The 25,263-nt window shown below is 37.1% G+C and overlaps 1 protein-coding gene across 15 annotated transcripts in view; it reads right to left on the bottom strand.

Moving 5' to 3' along the window:
• The window catches only part of YTHDC1 (YTH N6-methyladenosine RNA binding protein C1), a 37,703-nt gene extending 13,694 nt beyond the window's left edge, over positions 1 to 24,009 (bottom strand). For 2 of the 15 annotated variants that reach the window (XM_072748856.1, XM_072748853.1), the window contains exons 1-8: positions 23,479 to 23,886; positions 13,507 to 13,608; positions 12,834 to 13,165; positions 12,285 to 12,717; positions 7,808 to 7,897; positions 6,644 to 6,738; positions 4,969 to 5,077; positions 4,770 to 4,887 (exon numbers count right to left, since the gene is read on the bottom strand). In XM_072748856.1, the coding sequence (XP_072604957.1) occupies positions 4,770 to 4,887; positions 4,969 to 5,077; positions 6,644 to 6,738; positions 7,808 to 7,897; positions 12,285 to 12,717; positions 12,834 to 13,165; positions 13,507 to 13,608; positions 23,479 to 23,506 (1,307 nt within the window). In that variant the 5' untranslated portion in view covers positions 23,507 to 23,886. Of the gene's footprint in view, positions 1 to 4,769; positions 4,888 to 4,968; positions 5,078 to 6,643; positions 6,739 to 7,283; positions 7,338 to 7,807; positions 7,898 to 12,284; positions 12,718 to 12,833; positions 13,166 to 13,506; positions 13,609 to 22,651; positions 22,815 to 23,478 lie in introns of those variants that run through there. The other 13 variants (XM_072748850.1, XM_072748852.1, XM_072748849.1 and 10 more) reach the window with 13 other exon arrangements.
• Between the last annotated feature and the right edge of the window lie 1,254 nt (positions 24,010 to 25,263).

The following is a 25,263-nucleotide window of genomic DNA, read 5'->3' on the forward strand; positions in this document are numbered from 1 at the left end:
GATCATAAAATATCAGTAGATTTAAATCTGGATAAATGACATTTCATAGCGTACTGCCTTATTTTGAGCTAACTCTTAGTGACAACTTAAGAAAGTCACTTTTTGTGGCTCCTCTCGTATCTAACATGTATCATGCAGTCGTAAATTTCAGTGTGTCCACAAAATACCTGAACTATCAGAAATTCAACAAGTGTGGGGTGTCTATCAAGATACGGCATTTTGACAATCAGATACTACTGATGCAAGTAATCTATGGACCACACCTAATGAAACAAGTTTAGTTATTAAATTCAAAGGGTACTTAAACAAGTCTATCATGACTTTTGTATCTGAAAAAAAAAAAAAATACTGAGAGCAGTTACTGTTACTGATAGCAAAGCCTTAATTGTTTATAAAGTTTGATACAGAAAACTTAAGAGTACAAGAGACTTACCCTAAAGAAATACCAATGTAATAATTACATGACCCTCCAGAACTTTTAAGTATAATAAAACTACTCTTGAACATAAGTATTTTAAAAATTAAAGTTACATATAGAAAAAGATTAAAGTTATAATTTTATTTAAGAATATTTTTTTCAGGGCAGCCTGGGTGACTCAGTGGTTTAAGCGCCTGCTTTGGCTCAGGGCGTGATCCTGAAGTCCCGGGATCGAGTCCCATGTCGGGCTCCCTGCAGAGAGCCTGCTTCTCCCTCTCGCTGTGTCTCTGCCACTCTCTTTCTCTATCATGAATAAATAAATAAAATCTTAAAAAAAAAAGGAATATTTTTTTTTTCAGGAGGTGCCTATCTACTGGCTCAGTCAGTTTAGTGTCTGACTTTGGCTCAAGGTCCTGGGATGAAGTCCTGTGTTGGGCTCTCTGCTCAGTGGGGAGTCTGCTTCTCCCTCTCCCTCTGCCCCTCCTCTCTCAAATTAATGAAATCTTTAAAAAGGTGGGGGGGTCCTGGGCGGTTCAGTCAGCTAAGTGTCTGCCTTCAGCTTGGGTCGTATTCACGGAGTCCTGGGATAGAGCCCCCACACTGGGCTCACCACTCAGCAGGGAGTCTGCTTCTCCCTTTCCCTTTGCCTCTCCTGCTTCTCTCTCGATCATTGTCTCTCACTCTCTCGCTCTCAAATAAAATCTTTTGTTTTTTTCCAAAGATTTTATTTATTCATGAGAGACATAGAGATAGGCAGAGACATCGGCAGAGGAAGAAGCAGGCTCCATGCAGGGAGTCCAATGCAAGATTCCATCCCAGGACCCCAGGATCGTGACCTGAGCTGAAGGCATATGCTTAAAAGACGCTGAGCCACCCAGGCATCCCTCAAATAAATAAAATCTTAAAAAAAAAAAAAGAACATTCTTTCGGGGGATGGGGTGGCAGTCAGTTAAGCATCTGACTCTTGGTTTCAGCTCAGGTCATGACCTCAGGACTGAGAGAGCAAGCCCCAAATCAGGCTCTGTGCTCAGCATAGACTACCTGAGACTCTCTCTCATACTCCCTCTGGCTCCCTCCCACTCATGCACGCATGAGCGTGCTCTCTCTCTCAAGTAAGTCTTTTTATTATTTTAAAGATTTTCTTTATTTTTTTGAGAAAAAGAGTGAGAGCGAGCAGGCACAAGCAGAGGTAGGGGCAGAGGAAGGGGGGCTCCCTCCCCGCTGAGTAGGGAGCCAGATGCGGTGCTCTATCCCAAGACCCTGGGATAAGGACCTGAGCCGAAGGCAGATGCTTAACCAACAGAGCCACCCAGGTGCCCTCAAATAAGTAAATCTTTAATAAGAAAAAAATAAGAAAGGGCAGCCTTGGTGGCTTAGTGGTTTAGTGCCACCTTCAGCCCCGGGCATGATCCTGGAGACCCAGGATCAAGTCCCACGTCAGGCTCCCTGCATGGAGCCTGCTTCTCCCTCTGCCTGTCTCTCTCTCTCTCTCTCTCTAATAAATAAAAATAAATCTTAAAAAAAAAAAAACAAAAAGGAAAAAAAACAATTTGGAAAAAAAAAAAGAATAAAAAAGAAAAAGGAAATTTTTTCCAGGTAAACCTAAAACTTAATTAAAATACAATAAAGCGGGCAGCCCCAGTGGCACAGCGGTTTAGCGCTGCCTGTGGCCCCGGGTGTGATCCTGAAGACCCAGGATCGAGTCCCGCGTCGGGCTCCCTGCATGGAGCCTGCTTCTCTCTCTGCCTGTGTGTCTGCCTCTCTTTCGCTCTCTCTGAATAAATAAATAAATAAATCTTAAAAAAAAATACAATAAAGAAACTTTACAACCCAAAATCTTGTACAGAGAGTTGGTAAGATGGACTAGCTGGTTTTGTACGCCTTCTGCTGATATACACATTTCAAACAAGTTAATAAATTAGCTGATATGTCAATGAAGAGAAACAGGAAGACAATAATACATGAACAAATTAGGCTCATCTTCTGAAATTAAGAAAAAGGGCAGCCCAGGTGGCTCAGCGGTTTAGCGCTGCCTTCAGCCCAGGGTGTAGTCCTGGAGACCTGGGATCAAGTCCCACATCAGGCTCCCTCCATGGAGCCTGCTTCTCCCTCTGCCTGTGTCTCTCTGCCTCTCTGTCTCTCATGAATAAATAAATAAAATCTTAAAAAAAAATTAAGAAAAAGATTTCTTTATCAAGAATTTGGAAACAAAGGTTAATAGAAAAAGTAACATTCAAAACAAAATTTGCTGCAACCAGTCTAAAATTGGGTATTTTGCCTCCTAATCCTAGGACATCATCTCCAAATATTTTCCAGTAACATCATTAACATTTCTAATCGTAAAGCCATGAACTTCTTTGGCCTTCACAGTTATAGCCATCCAAATAAATCAGTCAATCTGCTAAGAAATTGGAAGCACTTTGTTTTCCCTATAAATTATTTTTTAATTTTAGGATTTTAATTTGATTATAATTTAAGTATAACTTAACTACATTCCTAATTTCTAAACAATCACAAATTTATACTTTAAAACCGTAGCTGTAATGGAAGTAGAGTAATATGACCTACAGTCTCAGCACCAACACTGCATTCCAAAATTACAATTATCCAATTTTTCATTATGTTTTTCTATGTTGTTACATGGCTAATTACTTCTGCATACTACATTTAAGTGACAAACCATAATTTACTTAACCAATTTCCTATATGGAAGAATTAAGATTGCTTCTAATTTTACACTATAGAAAGTAATGATGGGATGAGGAGTAATGATCTATTTATGCAGATAGCTTTTTACCACTCTATCAACAATCAACCTAATGCACTATTTTTAACAGTATCATCGCCCACCTATCTTCATAGTCCTTCACTGTTCCTTAAGTAAAAGTTTAACTCCTAGGGTGGCCCACATTACTGTTCATCTTTGCTTTTTTTTGTTCTCTTTAACATCTGCTTCATAAAAAAAAGGTGGCTCCCTATTCTACTCACATATCAACCCCCACCTTCCCACCTCCTTACCCTTACCCCCATGGTTTGTGTTTTCAAGCTCATGGGCTGGTTTGCCTTCCAGAGTATTAATAGCACTTTTTATTCTTATTATCCAATCTCTCCATCTCCATCAAAATCCAACACCTAAGCTAACTTTAACTTACAAAAAATACATATGATCTGTTTCAGATTTTTTTTTTTACTGAAATTAATTTTACAGGCAACAGATGTGTGCATGCCACATAAAGTTCACTCAAATAACTAGCTTTTTATGTTAAAATAACTTTCTAGGTCCAGAATAGAACTGCTTGTGTCCAAGAAGCCATTTCAGCAAGCTTATTTAACTTTTGTATCCCTGTTAAGTGCTCGGTTTGACAGAAATGCAGTATATCCAATCAGCCAATTCCCAAACACCAAGCCACCTCAGTCTGGACTTTCTCATCCCAAACAAGGCTGACAACATAGCCCTATCCAAACATTTTCTATTTGTCTCTTCCTTTCTCCGCATTCTTTATCCTACAAAAAGCCTTCTACCTTCTGCCTCATCCTATAGTTCTCCACAGGACACTGACCTGAAGTGTTAAAAGTTTATATCACCTAAATTTATTTTAATCATTTTTAAACAATGTACAATCATTCAGTAAGAATATAAAAATAGGGATCCCTAGGTGGCTCAGCGGTTTAGCGCCTGCCTTCAGCCCAGGGCATGATCCTGGAGACCCGGGATCAAGTCCCACATCAGGCTCCCTGCATGGAGCCTGCTTCTCCCTCTGCCTGTGTCTCTGCCCCTCTCTCCCCCCGCCTCATGAATAAATAAATAAAATATTAAAAAAAAAAAAGAACATAAAAATAGTGGTAATAACTAGGAGCTCAAAATGAGTCTATTCTTCTAATAAATACATTTAAATCTTAATTACATCAGTATCAAAACATTATAATGCCAACTAAAACACGATTTGCCAACTTAAGGAGCCAGTTTTTCACAACTAAATTAGTCACCTCCAAAATGTTAGCCATGTTAAAAAGTGACTATTTTCCTACTCCAGTTACAAACTTACTATTCTATTACTAACATAGAGAATGGAATACATAAAACTCCTGACTAAATAAACTTTTGCCCTTCACATTATTATATTAGATTATGTAGACAGTGAACAAGACAAGCAAAACACGGTGGTATTAGCTTTATTTTAGTACTGCCAAACTTTCTGGATCCAAATCAGCCTAGGAATGAGACCAAAAAAAGAGTAATAAGAAAAAGTAAATTAAAACTAAATGACTGTGGAGTTTTAACATTACTCCCAACTGGTAGCCTATTCAAAACAAAGGCAAATTTAATCATCTACACAATTGTGTAATTTACCTGCAAATCCAGTCAATTTTAAAAACTCCTCCCAACATCTTAGCATTCATTCCAGCTGGCAGCACCCAATGTATAGGAGATCCTCCATGATGTGATTCTGAAGAAAGCCTTGCAAATCCTAAGGGAATCAAATCATAATATAAAATATACATGCTACTATAAATGATGTTTTTATATATCCACATTATTGTTTTCTTACCTTGAAATTTTCCACTCTCTCTGACAGAAAATATTAATATAACACTCCTTGCAGATCTGAATGCAGCATTTAATTTCTTCTCATTTACAGGCAGTGTGGACCAAACACCCTACACAAATGATGTAAAGATCAGACAGAAATTAATGCAAATCTTTCATCTTTGCAATTTTATCTGCAATCGATCAAGACTACTGATACTGTTTTGCTTTAACTTCAAGTAAGCTATAATAAAGAAAAGTCTTATTCATCAACTGTCAAAATAATGTACTAATTTATTAAAAACTCAAGAAAAATAGAGAAAATTCTCAACCTTCACAAAGTCATTAAAGTGACTAGAAAACACGTTGGATCAGGGGTGTCAAAACTTTTATGAGCTAGAATTCTATAACAGAAAGAACCACCTACAGCTATTTTAATATCACAACCAGCTATTTAATATCACAACCACAACTATGGTAAAAATAAGATGCTTGAAGGTGAATAATACATATATATATGTGTGTGTATATATATATATATATATATATATATATATATATATATATATATATATTTCTCCTTTAAAAACTGCCTAAGCTAAAATAATTTAAAAATACTGTATCGGTAAATCCATCAGCGAAGAATTTGTCCAGTTCCTAGCCTTTCTCATTTTTTCTATTTAAGTTCAAATTTTTATTCATCAATAGTTTGACTAAGAAACCTGTGTTGCACATAGCACCAGAAAAAAGCTATTAATTTCTAAAGCACTTTAATTACTTGTTTGTAACAAGATTAAAATAGAATGATAAAGTAAGGCAGAAACTCTAATTCAGTTCAAACTGTTCATACAATCAAGATCTCATTCACACTAAGTGCTTAATACTTTTACTTTAAATTCAATCTAGCAGAGCAACAGGATAAACTTCCAGTACATAGCTATTTAATATATTATTCCTTCCATTTAAAAAGTTTGTTGGGTAATCATTAATGTGAAATATATGAGATTTTTACACTGACAAAAATAGGGTTGGAAAAATTATTTACTTTCTAAAAATCAATAGAAGCTGTAATGACTCCTTTTAAACCAAGAAAAGAAATAGTTTATAATGCTGTAGCAAACAGATGTATGTTTGTAGCAAAAACATAAGCAGAAAATTAGTATCTTATAAGATCCTATAGCAACTGGGCATATCATTTTTGCAAAGCCTTGGGTGGGCATTTAAGCTAACTCTCCCTTTTCTTCTAAATCCAAGTGATGTTACTTCTAAATATAAAAAAATAAAAAAACCTCTCCATAATAGAATGATTTCTTCTCAAGAAGATCTCAAGGTATAAAATCAGCATTGATATAAAACAAAAAAGTGTTAATTGCATAAACTTTTAAAGTGTTGGTACAGTAACTTAGCAACCAAATTCAGAAACACAAAAATCAAAAGAAACACTACTTTACAGTACAAAGTATGAAACACACATATTCTTCAATATCAAGTATTTTGACTTCTAATATCATCTTTAAAAGACTTAAATTACTACCAAGATGCCTCATCAGCCACAAAGCAGACCCTAAATGGCAACTGGACTGTGAATCCTGAAAGCTTTAATGAAAATCACAGTATACTACTCAAAATATTTTAAGTCTACCTCCCATTTAAAATTTTCAAGATTGGGATAGTTTCAACAGAACTGATGCTAATACCTTAGCTTTGGCAAGAGACACATTCTCATGGTTGTTACTCTTTATGAGAAAAAATCTTGCATCCTGTAGGACATATTTGAGTTTACTGGTTTGATCTGAAAAAAAGAAATCCAAAGTGATTAACCGGAGGCCATTATCACAAGGGTGTAAAGCTGTACTGAAATTAGCCCTCCACAACCCAACTAAACTTAAAATTCATCATCGCCCATTCGACCTGGAAAGCTGAGCCACAACACATAATAGAGCAAAGCTAAGAAAAGACACCAGCATTCTGTAAGAAGTTAAATCTAATCTAGTGATGTTCCGATATATCAGATTCACATTTAATTATGAAACGGCTATAAATTGTATTGATCTCTTTTACAAGATTATTCATTTAAATAGACCATTATATGCTATTAAAAAATACATATTCCATCTACTGTGTCCAAAACTAAAATACCTTGCTATCGTTCTAAAAGATATGCAGTAAGTATATGTGGAGCTGTACCTTTTGTAAGACTACATTATTAACCCTTTTTTTTAATGTAATATATCAGAACATTACTACATTAAAACCAACCATTAATGGAGAACTAATAAGGCAAAATAATGACTTTATGCAGCATGCAATGAAAACAATTTCAAATTTAAATGATACCTTTTCGGACAGCACGAACGGAAGATGATAATTTCTCATGCTTCTTTTCTGAACCTGTATTTAGCCAAAGTACATTTGTTCAGATTGAGCTTTAATAGAGATAAGACAAAATTTCTACAGTCTTGTCACATAAAGTTCTCATTCAAGACAAATTATTCTTCCTGGCGCACCCACACACACAAAAAAAAATACTTCTCAATGTGTACGAGTGTTTTGTTTTTTGGGTTGTTTGAATTTTTTTTAAGTATGTATATTTGAACAGTTTCCCACTCAGAAAACTAGTCACTGAATCATCATCTTCCAAGAAAAAAAAAAGTGAAATTCCACTTAAGCAGTAACAGAACAGGATTAAAATAATAAGAAAAAGCTTAGTTTCCTCTAGAAGTATTACACTGAACATGCCAAAAATCAATACTAATGAACATCAACAAATTCACACTAAACTACAGCCTCCACACTTTCTACAGCAAATTATATTAGAAATCAGTCAGATATGATCACAAATAAAAGTAAAATGAGGATACCTGCATATGATTCCGATGCAGAGCTTCCACTTCTATCAAAAACAATTGGAGAAATGCCTCTAGCTCTCTTCCTTTCCTTCTTTTTCTCATCTAAAAAGAATCAAACAAGATTTTTAAAAACATTACAATATAGGTACAGGTACTCAAATAAGAATACATCATATGCCTGGTTTTTGCACAATCCCTAAATACTACTCATTGCTAATCTCTTCTCTAATCCCTCAGTTTCCTCAGAAGGTATTCCATTTCAAAAACACTGTTCAGGGCCTTCGGTCTGGGGCGTGATCCTGGAGACCCGGAATCGGGTCCCGCGTCAGGCTCCCTGCATGGAGCCGGCTTCTCCCTCTGCCTGGGTCTCTGCCTCTCTCTCTCTGTGTGTGTCTCTCATGAATAAATAAATAAAATCTTAAAAAAGAAAAAAAAAACTGTTCAAAAAACAGAAACATGTTGTTTCTCCCATCAACTTCAATCAAATTAAAAGCACATGGTCATAACTGAGAACTACTTAACCTACATAAAAGTAGTACTGAATAACATTTTCCAAGAGAAGGAAAAATCTGGAAAGTAAACACAGCTTTAATTTCAGTAAAAAAAAATAGTGTTTCTTTCTATGTACCAGATACCACTGTTCTAGTCATCTCTCTAAAAAGTATACTATCATACATTACAATTCCAACGCTGATTCTTAGATGTCTGACAAACCCCAGAACTCAAAACTTTTCAACTGTCAAAAAATAGTAATACACTAGAGTAAGTTAGTGATTCCTTTTCTGGCTGCCACTGCTTGCTTTTATGTCTTCAATTCCATTCTTCTTGACCATTTCCCTCTTGGATTACTGTTCTTTTCAAACTGAATTTAAAATTTACTTCTAAAATGTTATGAATAGCCTATATGTTTCTACTAAAAAGCTGAGAATGTCCAGTCGACAGAAGAGGTCTGCATTACCCGTCATTTTAAGAACAATTTCAAGCTTAATTTGGAACTTTATAAGCATATAAACAAAGACTTAAAATGGAATTAGGCTCTCCTGTCTACGTTTATTGGTATTTTAACTATATCATTATAAGTTACTTTTCAGCCAGGAGAGAAGGAATAAACATGGCAGAAAATGCACACATTTATTTTTATAAAAATAACAAAAGCTAAAACGAAATGATCCTGCACACAATTTTCTATTATGTAACAAAAAGGAGTTACCTATTTAAAAAATTTAGCTAAATTACCTCTCTAATCCTCATAATAAGCTCATAAGATCCTTACAGCTATTATTCTCATTTACAGAAAAAAGGAGTAGCTAGGCAACTTGGCCAGGGTCCCATGTTCCTGGATGGTAGAACCTAGTTTCAAATGCAAGTTCCTCTACCTTGAAAGTACAAGCCCTGAGCTCTCTTCTGATTGAGCAAATAGAAAAGATGTTTTACTACTACTCCTGAATTCCAAGTCTAATTAGTTTGAAGATGGAAAATTCCAACGACACTCTACATTCCTTTTTTTTTTTTTTTTTTAATTTATGATAGTCAGAGAGAGAGAGAGAGAGAGAGGCAGAGACATAGGCAGAGGGAGAAGCAGGCTCCATGCACCGGGAGCCCGATGTGGGATTCGATCCCGGGTCTCCAGGATCGCGCGCCCTGGGCCAAAGGCAGGTGCCAAACCACTGAGCCACCCAGGGATCCCATTCCTTTTCTTTTAAATATCTTCTTTCCTTTTATTATGTACTGCTGTCTGTCCAAAGACACATAACACAAAGTTTGTTACGTGATGATTTTCCTAACACAGGGCTGAAAGAAGAGCAGGGCAGTAAATACTGGCACAATTACAAAACCAAGCTCATTTAAAGCCAGCAACCATGGGGGCATAATAATATCTCAGACAACCAGCTACAGAGAAAAGCATTTATTTCCAGGCTTGCTTGCTTTGAATGATGTCTGAACTTCTAAAAATTTTAAGAATCCTTTCCCTCAGGGCCAACTATAAGACTTCAAGTGAACAGACTAAAGACTTTTTAGTGTAAAATTACTAGAAAACCTCACCCAAATAGATGATATGTTATCCCATCAGTTTGCAAAAAAAAAAAAAAAAAAAAAAAAATGTGATGGGAGAGTGCAATTAAAGATTCTACATAGTTTGGGGCACCTGAGTGGCTCAGCTGGTTAAGCCTCTGCCTTCAGGTCAGTTCACAATCCCAGGGTCCTGGGGTCAAGCCTCACATTTGACTCCTTGCTGGGGGGGGGGGGGGGGGGGGGTCTGCTTTTCCCTCTCCCTCTGCACCCTCACCCCTGCTCACATTCTCTCTTGATTTTGCTCTCAAGTAAATCTTTAAAAAACAAAAAAATTCTACAAAGTTTTATATCAACTGCAACTACTCATCTACTCAGTTTAACTCTTTAACCCCCTTCAAAATCCTCACTAGGGGCACCCAGGTGATTCAGTGGTAGAGCGTCTACCTTTGGCTCAGGTTGTGATCCCAGGGTTCTGGGATGGAGTTTTGCATCAAGCTCCCTGTAGGGAACCTGCTTCTCCGTCTGCCTATGTCTCTGCCAATCTCTCTGTCTCTCACGAATAAATACATAAAATCTTAAAAGAAAAAAAAAAATCCTCTCTAAACTCCCAAACCTAGAATTCCAGGGAGCAAAAGGTTGAAAGCACTTCAGTTACCAATCTCTAGAAAATAACTGGCCATCTGGTCTATCATCTATTCAATTTTAAGAATATGATTTACTAACAATGTACTATTAAAATGATATTACTAAGAATGTACTATAAAAGTGATAAAATTTTATAATAATGAAGTTATGGGCTGCCCTGGTGGCGCAGCAGTTTAGCGCCGCCTGCAGCCCAGGGCGTGATCCTTGAGACCCTGGATCGAGTCCCACGTCAGGCTCTCTGCATGGAGCCTGCTTCTCCCTCTGCCTGTGTCCCTGTGTCTCTGCCTCTCTCTCTGTCTCTGAATAAATAAATAAAATCTTTAAAAAATAATAATAATAATGAAGTTATAACGATCCTATATAACAAAAGAATGCATTTTTAAATATTCCAACGTTTCATTCATTTAGCATATGTAGCGTATCTGGCTGTATCCTGACAAAGGATAGCCATGACAGTAAGCATAATCATCATAAAATGGCCAATAGATTTCTTAAGTACCCTGACCACTCCTTGTTGTACACTCTGAATTTCCCCTCAAAAGAGCCCCCCACCTTAAACTAGTGACAACTACCTACCATTCCTATTATTTACATCTCATAAATTAGATAGGGATAAAGTGATAGGACATGTAGTACTGAAGGAATGACCCAAGAAAGCTCTTATTAATTTCTCCACAAGAATTTTAAACTCCTATTTTCCACCTCTTGTACTTTTACACCCAGCCTTTGGGAGATCCTACCCAAGTCAGTCAGCCTACAGAGAATTGGAAAAAGTGTGTGTATGCACAAGAGAAAGAGAAAGTTGTTTTAATTTCTATTACCATATGACAGAAATCTAGAGGCACTGAACATAGAAATACTGTAATACCTAGTAGACAAGTTCCATATCAATATATTTCAAGTACATGGGCAGCCCCGGTGGCTTAGCGGTTTAGCGCCGCCTTCAGCCCAGGGCGTGATCCTGGAGACCCAGGATCAAGTCCCATGTCAGGTTCCCGGCATGGAGCCTGCTTCTCTCTCTGTCTTAAGATTTAAAAATAAATCTTAAAAAAAAAACAAAAACATATATATGTATTTCAAGTACATCAGACATCAGTGTTTAAATAACCTGTTCACTAGTATGAAAATCTAAGAATTGGGACACCTGGGTGGCTTGGCAGTTAAGCACATCTGCTTCAGCCCAGGGCGTGATCCTGGAGACCCAGGATCGAGTCCCATGTCAGGTTCCTGGCATGGAGCCTGCTTCTCTCTCTGTCTTAAGATTTAAAAATAAATCTTAAAAAAAAAACAAAAACATATATATGTATTTCAAGTACATCAGACATCAGTGTTTAAATAACCTGTTCACTAGTATGAGAATCTAAGAATTGGGACACTTGGGTGGCTTGGCAGTTAAGCACATCTGCCTCCAGCTCAGGGTGTGATCCTGGAGTCCAGGGATCAATTCCTGCATCAGGCTCCCTGCATGGAGCCTGCTTCTCCCTCTGCCTGTGTCTCTGCCTCTGTGTGTGTCTCTCATGAATAAATCTTTAAAAAAATTTAAGAATTTATAACATTAAAACCTGAAATACATTTCCATACAGTAATCAGATTTGTATTCATTTAGAATACAATCAATATGAAGCTGGGAAGCATATTTACTAAGATATATAAATCTTACTCAAATGTATTTATAATACTCAAAAGCATATAATCATAAAAAAAAAATCACAAGACAACCTTACTAACATCCCACATCTCAAAGTATTTCATAATTCAACTAAAGCATGTTCAGAAAAAAATCAGGTTTTTTTTTTTTTAAAGACAAACTTGTATATACAAAAATTAGTACCTGATCCATCTGTGCCTGAACCAGATCTAACAGATCCATCTGTGAAGGAAACGGATTCAGAATCAGAGTCGCTAGCTTCACTTCGAGTATCATAATCATTTCCCTCTTCCTTCTGGTCTCTCTCATCCTGTTCATATTCTTCCTCCTCCTCCTCCTCCTCCTCTTCTTCCTCCTCCTCCTCCTCTTCTTCCTCCTCCTCCTCCTCTTCTCCATCTTCATCTACTTCTTCATCTTCCTCTGCATCTTCTTCTACTTCTTCATCTTCCTCCACATCTTCCACCCCTTCCTCTTCATTCTCAGTATTATTGCCTTGTTCATCAGAAGAACCACTGCTGCCAGTCTCATGGTCAGAGCCATATTCTTCAGAGTTTACTTCTTCCTTAGAAGATTGGCTGGATCTGCTTGCACGTCTATCCACTTCAAGCCCAATTCTCTGATGTTTAAAGAAAAAGGGAATCAGCAGTCATATAACAGACAAGGTCAGAGTGAATAAATAGTTCTAAAGCCTCAATAAAAATTGCTTTGTTTTACATCTGCAATAACACTTACTACCTCAGAACCATCTGGTGTAGGGGATTTGGTCCTCCTTTCAGGATCTCTTTTCCGTAGACAAGTTTTTTCAGGTTGACTCTTATAAGGTTCTCTAGAAGCACTGCTAGACAAACGAATCTTCCGATCAGCTTCTAAACGCTTGCTTCTTTCAGATCTTTGATATTCCTCATTTTTATACTCTCCAACTGACTTTCCCTTTGTACTAACTATTCTTTTGTTATTGCTAACAGATGAGCTCAATGGCTTAGAAATCAACTGTCTTGAATGAACAGAAGGTTTTTGTCGCTTGATGTCAGTAGATTCCATTCGGTCACTTTTTCTTTTTGATCCTTAAAAATACAATTTAAAGAAAGCATATAAAAGTGTTTTAGGCATTCTATTTGTTTCACCAAAGACTGACAAATAATATGTATCAGAGAAAAAATAAAAGGCAAATTTCTTTAAAATGTTTTCTAAAATGTTAATCATTAAAAAAAAAGCTTGCAAATATAAATATTACACATTTGAAAAACAATAGATCACTTTTATTCATATAGAATTGGGTACCATAGTTTGTTATGATTGTACTTTTGGTGTTAACAGATTCAAGGAATAAGAAAAAAAGTCACTTTCTTAATAAATTAAATCTCTATTTAAACTTATTTTAACAAAATTTAAAAATATTACATACCCTTCTTCTCGTTTTTATCTTGTTCACTCTCTGGATTATAAAGTTCATCATCCTGTTCTGGTACTTCAGTCAAAATATCATCAAGAACATTAAGTTCTCCATCTGAAAGCAAAAAAATTAAAAATAGGGAAAAATCATTACCATGAAGCATTTATCTTTTACTACTACTATGTTGGGTTTAAGTAAATATGAAAACATAACCCTCAAAGACTTTTTATTTCAGGACCAAATACAAGACTAATTCTATAAAACCATTCACAGTAAAGAACATGATACAAACCTCCTACGAAGCCAGGAGTAGTATACACCCACCCCATAGGATATGAAAGGATTAACTACGAAAAAAGAAAATGTCAAGAACTTCTATATCTGTATCCCATCGTATAATTTCTCATTTTTCTAACTGCTCTAAAACGTACATAAAATATTAGTACAGAAATACATGCAGGTAACATAAACACACTTAATAAGGATGTGTACTCAAGATACTTATTGATTACCAAGAAAAAAATAATTTTAAGTAGAGGAAGATGACAGATTCAAACTTAACCAAGGTGAGCCAAATCAGTATCACAGACCACCTGGCATGATGCACACAACACATCTGTGATATTCCTATAAAAATGCAAACTCTGAACTTATATGTGAGAAAATATCAAATAAACCAAAATAAAAAGTCATGCACTACAAGCAGTAAGAAATTACTCCGGATTAAAGGAGAATAAAAAAGACATGATAACTGAATAAAAGACATAACTGGGAAGCTAGTGAAATTATAATAAGGTCTGTAGATTATAATATCACTGTTTCCTGATTTTGATAGTACTATCATTAAGTAAACGTCCTAATTCTTAGGAAATACATACTTAAGTATTCAAGAACAAAAAAGTATCATATCATGCCTGCAACTGACATTTGGTTCAGAAAAAGTGTGTCTGCATGTATCCACAGAGAAAATTAGGGGCAAATGACCTCAAGAAAAACAATACAGGAAGTTAACATTTGTGGAGTGGTTGAAAGGTAAAATAATAATAATAATAATAATAATAATAATAATAATGTACTATTCTTATAGCTATTCTGTCCAAATGTCAAAACAACACTAAAAGTAAAAAAAAAAAAAAAACACCACACACACAAAAAGAGTACTTTTGTGCTACACAATCAAAAACATTTCAGGCTGCTGATATAAACTATGAAACATGTTAACTTGTTTAGACAAGAGAACTATTGACTATAACTGACATACTAATGATCATGAAAACCTGTAACTCAGTATTTGCACTGCATCCTTAATTCCTGCCACATCCAACAGAACAAAATAAATCCTAGAAATACATGCATATATTTACTACTTTAAATTTTTTTTAATAGGGGTGCCTGGGTAGCTCAGCTGGTTAGGCATCTGCCTTCAGTTCAGGTCGTGGGACTGAGCCTCAGGTCCAACTCCCTCCTGGGGGGGGGGAGGGGGGTCCTGCTTCTCCATCTGCCCCTGCTCATGCTCACTCTCAAATACAAAAAATCTTTTTAAAAATAAAATAAATAAAATTGATTTTTTTTTTAATAATACACTAAAGCTAATGGTAAATGCTTTGAACCTAAGCATTCTGGTGCTTATCTTCCCAAATTTAAAGTGTGGTAAAGGGAAATATAAAGTCATGAACACTAATGAAATAGGACAATTACATTTATGGTTCCAGTCAAAAAGCAAAGCTCATTCAAAATTATAGCAAGGGTTATTGACCTGACTTAAGGTCTATAAACAGGATAAATTAAAGTTATCTCCAAAGGGGGACAGAAATCAGTGACTGAAGAGGACTAAAATATTTAATGTAGGTATATGAAAGAAAACAAGGTTACACAGGGTACAGAAAAAGTAACATCTCAGTATCTGGAGTCAGACACAGTTGCTGTTTAAGAGCACATCTTCCTTAGTATTTTGAGTCAGACACAGTTGCTGCCAAGAACATCAAGGGGGCACCTGGGTGGCTCAGCCGCTGTGCACCCTGTCAAATAAATAAATCTTAAAAAAAAAAAAAAAAAGAGTGGACTTTACTATTTTTCTAAAATGAATATACATACTATATGGATTTCCTTACTTTACTTTAGCTCTCTAGTCAATAAAAAAGTAAATCCAACAGATCTTCACAAAAATTACATTTCTAAACAAAAAAAAAAAAAACCTATCACAATGAAATATGCAATTAAGTAAATATAGTGCTACACAAATCTTTCCATGAAATTACTAGCTCTGTATTACAGAATCAACCGGAAAGCCTGAACATTTAAATGAAGTTATGTACTTTATATATGCTAAATCTAACAAAGAATAAAGAAACTGCTCAGGTTAATTTAAATCAATGCAAATTTCAGGCATATTTAAATCATGGGTTCCCTATAAAAAGGTATTGTTTAAAAAAGTCTTAACTGTATTAAGTCAAATGCAGAGACTGGCTGCTGTTTTTAAGCTACAAATTTTTAGGACAACAAGTATTAAGCAATACTTACTTTTCTTAACATTTGGCACTTTCACACGTATCTTATATACATATATGAAACACCTAAAGTATGGTTTATCAACTATTACTTCATAGATACGTAAGTATAGGGTGGCCAAATTCATGTCTAGAGATAGATGGGTACAAGCCTACAGTTCAGGTTTTCTAAATCTAGAGTTAAATTAGATGGGGAGTATTAAAAAAAAAAAAAACTTTAAACAAAGTATAACAAAAATGCAAAATATTATTAAAGAGTCATGTTTAGGGGATCCCAGGGTGGCTCAGCGGTTTGGCGCCTGCCTTTGGCCCAGGGCGCGATCCTGGAGTCCGGGGATCAAGTCCCACATCAGGCTCCTGGCATGGAGCCCGCTTCTCCCTCCTCCTGTGTCTCTGCCTCTCTCTCAATCTCTGTGTCTATCATGAATAAATAAATAAATAAATCTTTAAAAAAAAAAAAAACGAATGCACCACAGAGCTCTGTATAATTGACATTATAGCATCTTGAAATTTACTTTAAGATCAAACACTACATCCTCACTTGACAGTCTACTTATTTTTATCCATTTTATATTTCATGATATCAATAATCGAACTGTGGGGGCAGCCCTGGTGGCGCAGCGGTTTAGCGCTGCCTGCAGCCCAGGGTGTAATCCTGGAGACCTGGGATCGAGTCCCACATCGGGCTCCCTGCATGGAGCCTGCTTCTCCCTCTGCCTGTGTCTCTGCCTCTGTGTGTGTGTGTGTGTGTGTGTGTGTGTGTGTGTGTGTGTGTCTCATGAATAAATAAATAAAATCTTAAAGAAAAAAACATTAAAAAAAAATAATCGAACTGTGGTATTTAATCATAATACTGGCAAAAGACCTGCAGAACAAATTCAGCCTATGGTTTATTTATCAGTAAGAATGGTTTTTGCATCCTAAAGAGGTTATGTTTAAAAGGGGGGGGGGGACATAGAACAACATGTGACAAACCCTTATGTGGCTCCCAAAGCCTAAAATATTATTTACTATCTGACCCTTTACAAAAAAAAGTATGCCAAGCCTTAATATAAATGACATTTTAAATTATTTTCTCCATTACTAAAACCCCTTATATATTTACTTAAATATAATATACAGGAGAAAGAACTGGATCTAGAAGAAAGAAAATCCAGGTTATCATATAAGAGCTAGGTATCTTCAGGAAGGTCCCAGTCTGAGCTCCAGTTTCTTCACTTCTGGTAAAAGGCATTTAGAATAAAAAGACCAGTGTTTGGGGAAAGGAAAAGGAGCACACTTATTTGAATGTGTTTTAACCTATAAGCCATTCCCTATCACTATCAGATTCTAATAAGCCCTGCCTGCCACAAACCTTGTGTTCATGACTAGGGTACATGATAACACAAAATCTGGTCCAGAACACAAAAATCCTCTTCTTTTTTTAATAAACAAATAAATACATGTTCCGAGTACCTATTGCTGTATAACTACAAATCCCCAAACTTAGTGGCTAAAACAATATAATCATTTGTTATTTATTTCTGCTGATGGTTCTGGGGCTCAACTAAGGTCTCTCATGTGGTTGCAGTTCAGAGGGTGGCTAGGGCTAGAATCACCTGAAGCCTTGTTCATTCCGTGTCTGGCTGGCACCTATACTGGGAAGACTCAAAACAGCTAAAGCTTCGAGGGTGCTTCTTTCTGTGAGCACTCTCCACCATGGCAGCTTCAAGGTAGGCAGACTTTCTTACATGGTGGTTTAGAACTCTAAAGATGTATATCCCAAAAGAGAAAAGGCCAGGTAGAAGCTCAGGTCAGTATTTTATTCAGAGGTAATCACAAAAGTCAACCAGAGTTTCAAACAGAGGAAAACAGACTCCACCTAATAGATGGTAGAAGTGTCAGATACTTGGTGGGTGTTTTCAACTATCACCAACCATCAACTTAGTTTTGTTTAAACTTAAGGATTTTAATTACAAATGTAAGGTGTGTTTTTAAAAACCGAAATACAGTTTTAAAAGGTTGAGTATTTATAGTACTGAGTTATTACAAAGCTAATTTAAGCTGCTTTCTCTGACCACTTCTTTCATTGGCTTAGAAAAAGTACACTTTGTACATATTTCACTTTTTCAACCCAGAATGAAGTAATTATAAACCTATTTTTAAAGATTTTTTTAAATTTATTTATTCATGAGAGACAGTGACAGAGGCAGACACGGGCAGAGGGAGAAGCAGGATCCATGCAGGGAGCCTGACGTTGGGACTCATCCAGAGTCTCCAGGATCATGCCCTGGGCTGAAGGCGGCGCTAAACCGCTAAACCGCTAAACCGCTAAACTACCCAGGCTGCCCTAAAGTAAACCGTTATTTTAATTTCTCAGAAGCTACTGCTGCTGAAGACTAATCATCACTGGAATATCCTTTTTAGGGAAAAAAAATTCTCTTAAGAGACAAAATAACACCCAGTACTCTAGAGTGATCTTTAAAGTACCTTAATAAATTTAATTTTATTTTAAAAAAACTTAATTTTTATTTTATTTTTAAAATAAATGTTTAATAATTTTGAATCACTGTCTTAAATTATACTGCATATTGTATTATTATCATTCTGTGTATTTTACCTTCAATTCCTTCATAGTAGCCTGACAGCTGCACCCCAACCTAAGACTATTAAAAGTGAAATGAACAAAGGTTAACAAATGTCAGATTAAGAAGAATTCTATGAACATACAATTCACATACTACAAAAATAACTCGTAATATCTGAAATAAAGCACTTCATGTAGTTTTTGGGTAAGTCTGTATAAAGAATACAATATTTTGGGGATCCCTGGGTGGCTCAGCGGTTTAGTGCCTGCCTTCGGCCCAGGGCGCATCCTGGAGTCCCAGGATCAAGTCCCACGTCGGGCTCCTGGTATGGAGCCTGCTTCTCCCTCTGCCTGTGTCTCTGCCTCTCTATGTCTATCATGAATAAATAAATAAAATCTTTAAAAAAAAAAAAAAGAATATTTTTTTAAATTATTTTAAAAACTCAAAACTGTTTAAGATGCCACAAAATGAATTTTGTCACAATTAGCTCAAAATTATTCATTAAATAGTACTGCTATTTACAACTAAAATTCATCCAAAAGTTATACCCTAACAATTATAGTATGAATCTAGCTCTTAGACACTGTTGTGAAGACTACAAGGATTCAATACAAAAATGCACACACCTTGCATTTTTAGAAGGGCTATTTGGTCATTCAAGACCCAGATTCTCACCTGCAAGCAACCAGCAGGAGCAGTCCTGATACAGAGAAGGTGGAATGTCAAGGCTTACAAAAGACAATCTGGCTTTATGCCTGGTAAATATGTATATATATATATATATATACAAATACTGCCTGCACACAAACTATCCTTGCTCTTTTACTTTTCTTTGGCCTAATACCTACATTAACTATCAAACAAGTACTTTATCTGCCTGACCCCAGTATGCAGTAACTCCCGAATAATGTTAAATAGCTGCAAAAAAATTTGGCATGTAAGAGACTTTATGAAATAGAAATAGCAAGGACAATCCCACACAATTCTAGTGGATTAACTACTTCAACAAAATTCAAGCACCATGTTGTCCAATCTTCCAAAGTTTCAAGAGGATTCCCAAACTGGTATTTCCATTTGAAATTGACTGACTTAAATGTTGCTTCAAAAATAAAACAAAAATGAACAAAATAAAATAAAACAAAAATGAAAATGCAGGTTGCTGCTAGCTTGACTCCTCTGGGGAACTGCAATCATCTGTGAAAAATTCAGTGCTCTTAGCATTATACCAGAATTACACCTTAATCTTGAAATTCCTGGCCCAGGAAGGCCAAAAACCTTAACTCTGGGGTAATCAGTGTAGAAAATTAACCTTTATCTGAGACACAGCCACAGCCCTTTGTTTAGGACCCTAAAGCTTCTGGATCAGGAGATACAAAGTATTATTTATTTGAGGGTCCAGAAACAAACTAAGACCTAGAGTACTTAAAGAAAACCTGGCAGTTAAATATTCTACACATCCTGTTTTACAACACAGAACACCGAAATACACTGTATCTTTTAATTCATTTAATATAGTTTTAATGGGCTTTGACACCAAGATTTTCTGGAACCTCCCCTTCTGTTACATTTAACATTAGACCAGTCTCAGTTACTGTTTTGTCATTCAAAACTGTCATTCCGCTAAATGAAGTGTAGAGACTTAACATTTTTCCGCCCCACCCAAATTTGCTGCTCTCCAATAAGCATACAATCTGAAGTCTAAGGAGAGCATTTTAAATTTTTTATCCTATTTCTATTGAGTAGAACAAATACACTGGAATACCAAATACAGTCCATGCTTTCTAAAACTCTAATTAAAGTGGACCAAAATAAGGTCAAACACTGGGGCATTTGGATGGCTCAGTGATTGAGTATCTCTGCCTTCGGCTCAGGGCAAGATTCCGGGGGTCCTGGGATATGAGTCCCACAACGAGAGTCCCACATCGAGCTCCCCGCAGGGATCCTGCTTCTCCCTTTACCTCTCTCTCTCTCTCTCTCTCCCCCCCCCCCATAAATATATAAATAAATATTTTAGAAACAGTCAACCTTTTTCTAAGCACTTACTACAGTGAGGGCTATACTACGTACATAGACCATGTGTATGTATATATACAACTGTGTGTGCATATTTATATGTACTTGCCTGTGTGACTGTGTGTACAGACAAATTAAATGGAGAAAACTCTTAGCTTTGGATAGCAGTAACAAATGTCTCACAGTTACCGATGAAATCCAACCTTGGAAGTCATTTATTCAAGGCACTGAGTCATGATTAACTGTTTACCAAGAATCTGGTGAACAAGAGAGACACTCTTGGCCCAGATGGAGCTTTCAGTCTGGTAATGTGGAAAGCACGTTACTTATTAAAGTGGTAACTCATTATCCTCATTTTGGATATATTAAACTTTTACATTGTTTTTCGGAGAGAACTTCCTAAGAGCTTAAGAAATAAAATGAACACAAGAGGTTTAAAATAGAAAAGACATGCATTCCTTACATAGAAAAACTACCATTAGTTAACACCACCAACATTCCAGTATCTTTCAAATCCACTTTTTGGACATAGAATCACCACAGGAATCAGAGGGAGTTGGCAATTTGTCATATATAGGTTTCAGCTTCTAAGTATGGGTATTATAGAGCATTATAAAAGTTAATGTCTGTTATACAGTTAATGTACAAAGCCCAATAATCCAAGGACGCTATAACCAAGTCTCTTAACTGTTCTGTGACTAACAGCAAATTTCTGCAACTTAAATTCAGTTCTTATCATCATTCTACACCATTCATGAAATCATCTAAGGCCTGTGACAAGCCTAAGATTCTTACAGAGCTTAACTTTATAATTTCATAATGTTTCATAGAAGATTACTAATGACAGTAAGTACTTCACTTCCCACTTTTTCTTGTGAAGTATGGGAAGGAAGAGTGAATTAGGTATTCTAATTCTGCTTATTATTCTAGTTGTGTGACAATGATTAAGTGAGACACCTTGGACCTTAAGTCTCCTGACTTGCAAAATAAGTTATCCTAGAAATCTTACTACACAATAAACAATTCCAAGTTTGTATCTGCTAGCTTTCCCAGTAAACTAGACACAATCTTTGATCTAAACTATAAAGGTAAGCACTTATATCAGAGATTTTAAAATAGATGTAAATTCAACTACAGAAATTAAGTTTTTTAAAAACTACACAAATGTAAGGTCTTTCAAAAGCTGGAGGACTTATCCTAAGTACTGCTAATAGGTGGCATTTTAAGTCCCTAAAAATGTTATAAAGTGTGTTTGGATTGCACTAAATCCAGTTCAAAAAAAAAATGTTTTAAAACATAACCTACTTCTCTTCCACAATGTACATTACATTACTGTGTCTACTTCATTACTGGCAACAATTATGTTCGTTTTAACAATGAATTCTTGGGAAGTACTTGACTTTTACTCATTTTGTATTTGGTTTATTTCACCCACCACAACCACCACGCACTCCCGCACACCCAGCTCATAGATTACGCTCTGATACAAATGGTGACCGAATTAATTTTTATTAATTAAAATCATCTACTTTAATAACTGACTTTACTAGTAATTAAAAGCAGTTTCTTCTCATCACTATCACCGTGCAACCTGAAGTGCACATTCCTTCCAAACTTCTCAAGGGCGGGGGGGGGGGGGGGGGGGGGGGGTAAGATGGAATGAAAATTCTTTACACTAGTACAACCTAATCACTAAATTGCCCTAAGACAGCATCAATATCTTAAACATATTGCACGCACCACTTCCCAAGCCTGTCCCTATCCTTGAGCAGTTTGCTGAAGCATGAAGACTCTTCTTCCTCTTAAAGAGAAAAATTAAAGAGATCATGGCCTAAATGCAACTTGACCCTAGAATCCATCTAACAAATCCCCCACCCCCAGGTTAATTAGCCACACAGACAAGCAGACCTGTGAGACCCAGAGCAGCAGCTGTGCCATATTTTTTTATCAACTATAACCTTTCCAAAACTACCAAGGTAATCTTTAAGTCGGAAAAAGACCCCCCCTAAAAGCAGCATCCAGTGCAGATCACTCGCTAGACGGGTAATGATCCGGGATACGTATTCATACCTGTAGGCCTGGGAAGTCGGTATTTCAAAGCACATGACATTCCATTCTGCCAACACCAGTTCTTCCTGTATTTCACTGTAATGTTATTCCTACAGCTTTCTATAAATTACTCCCATTTGTTCCCGGTCGTCTCCTTTGGGGGCTATAGCACAATTTGTTTCTATCAGAATAGTGGCCAGGGTTTTCTTTCTTTTCTTTTCTTTCTTTTTTTTTTTTTTTTTTTTTGTGCCAAGTCTAAGTCAGATAAGTATCTTTCCAAACATACTGTCTTCCAAAATAAGGGTCCGAAAAACCAAAAGGGCAACTCTCGCCACTTCGCCTATTTAACAGGAAGCGCCATAAGTTAACTTGCAGGTATTTTTCGAGATCACTTACTGCACCTGCTCAACTTCTTAAAACGTTGCTCTCACTCGGCCACCAGCTTTGATCGTGGCAGTAAGGGCTTTCGAAATTTTGCCTAAAAGAAAGAGCCGTTCGGGAAATACGCATTACATCTGCATCCTCCCACCGGGAAATAAACCTGGGGGCCTGCCACTCGGAACAGGCCCTCTCCGCCGCGCCCAGGACGGCTAAACGGAAAGCCAGGAGGGGGACAGGATGGACCAGCACCACCCTGGGCGACCTGGAGAACGAGGTCGGACGGACGCCGAGGACGAAGAGGCAGGCCTGGTCCGCCAGGGCGTCCGAGCGTCCCGGATGGGCAGCAGCGGCCGGGCCGGGGCAAGCCAACCCCCACCCCCACCCCCACCCCCACCCCGCCACGACGCCGCGGCTCACCCACCACCCCAGAGCGTCGCCGCCGCCCGGTCACCTTCCTCCGCACTAACCTTTCTCCTCCCGGCTGTCGGCCGCCATTGCTCCCCTCCTATTTCCGCCGCTGCCGCCGCCGCCGCCGCCGCCGCCGCTTCGATGCGACTCGCGCGGGCGCCGCAGCCGCGGCAGCCGTGGCTCGGGCACGTCCGTCAGTCCGGCCGCTGGGCTGCGCGCTGCTCACTTGGCCTCCGCCGCTCACCCTCCTGCTCCTCACTCGCCCTTTTCCTTCCGGCCCCTTCCCTTTCTCCTGTTTCTCCTTTCCCCCTTTCACCGCAAGCCCTGGCGCCCTAGGCCCGGCCCTCTCGTTGGGGTTCGGGGACGGGAGGGGGTGCGGGGGAGGGGAGGGAAACAGATGGCGACGGCGGGCGGCGCTAAAATGGAGCCTGCTTCCTGCGCGGAACAATCCCGCTCCCGAAGTGCCCTGCGCTGTTTACGCTTCGTGCCTCCCTGGGAGCGTCACAGTGCGGAGAGGGGCGGGGCGGCGGGGCGGCGGCGGCGGGCAGGGGCAGCGTGGTGACGTCACGTCGCTGCGTCTCCCGCAGCCCGGATGTCCGCCGCGGTCGCCCGGGTCGTGGCCTGCTGGGCGGTGGGCCGCGCTGGGTGCGCCCGGTGGTGCCGTTTCCTCCCTGGAACAAGCCGGCTGACGGGCCCCGCTCGGGGCGAAGGTGCTTCCGGCTGTGCAGCGGGACCGCCGACTCGGCTCGGAAACCGGGGGCGGGAGGAGACTGGGCCGGTCCACCGGGTGCCCGAGGCTGAGCCAAGGCAGCGCAGGATGCACCGGTGACTCGTCCCAGAGGGGCCTGCGGCTTCTGCTGCTGATGTGGGGACGTCAGTTCTGTTGTACTTAGTGTAGCTCTGGGATTCGGAGCCCCAAATCGGATTTACACTTACCGAGGCGCAGGGGCGACTTTTGAGAGATTGAAACCACGGAAGTGACCAAAATTTACCTAACTACATAATACGGTAAAATCTGCAAGGAAATCTTCATAAAGTTCATGGTCCAAAAAAATAAATTAAAAAAATTAAAAAATTAAAAATAAAAAAATAAAAAATAAGTAAAAATTTAAAAATTAAAAAATTAAAGAATTAAAAAATAAAAAATAAATTAATTAAAATTAAAATTAAAAATTAAAATAAATAAAAAATTAAAAATTAAAAAATTAAAATTAAAAATAAATAAATAAAAATTAAAGATTAAAAATTAAAAATTAAAGTAAAAAAATAAATGAAAATTAAACATTAAAAATTAAAAATTAAATAATAAATAAAAATAAAAATTTAAAAATTTAAAAATTTAAAAATAATAAAATTATAAAAATAATAATAAATAATAATAAAAATAATAAAATAAAAATGAGTAAAAATTAAAATTAAAAATTTAATTTTATTTTATTAATTTAATTTTAATTTTATTTTTAATTTTAAAATTTTAAAAATAAAATAATAAAATGATAATAAAAAATAATAAAATTAAAATGAATAAAAATTAAAATTAAAAATTAAAAAAATTAAAGATTAAAAATAAAAATATAAAAAAATAAATTAACTAATTAAAAAATAAAAAATATAAATAAATAAAAACTCACAAAATTAAAAATAAGACAAAAATAAAAATATAAAAAAATAAAAAATAAAAATTAAAAAATTAAAATAAATAAATAAATAATTGATTAAAAATTAATAAATTAAAAATAAAAATAAATTAGAATAAATTAAGTTCATTGTCCAAAAGATTGAAAATGTCCCTTAGCTTCACTGTCCCGTAACTGAGTTCACAAGGGAAGGAAATTTTGAAGGGA

The sequence above is a fragment of the Vulpes vulpes genome, chromosome 2 (genome assembly GCF_048418805.1).
Source record: "Vulpes vulpes isolate BD-2025 chromosome 2, VulVul3, whole genome shotgun sequence".
Taxonomy (NCBI): Eukaryota; Metazoa; Chordata; class Mammalia; order Carnivora; family Canidae; genus Vulpes; species Vulpes vulpes.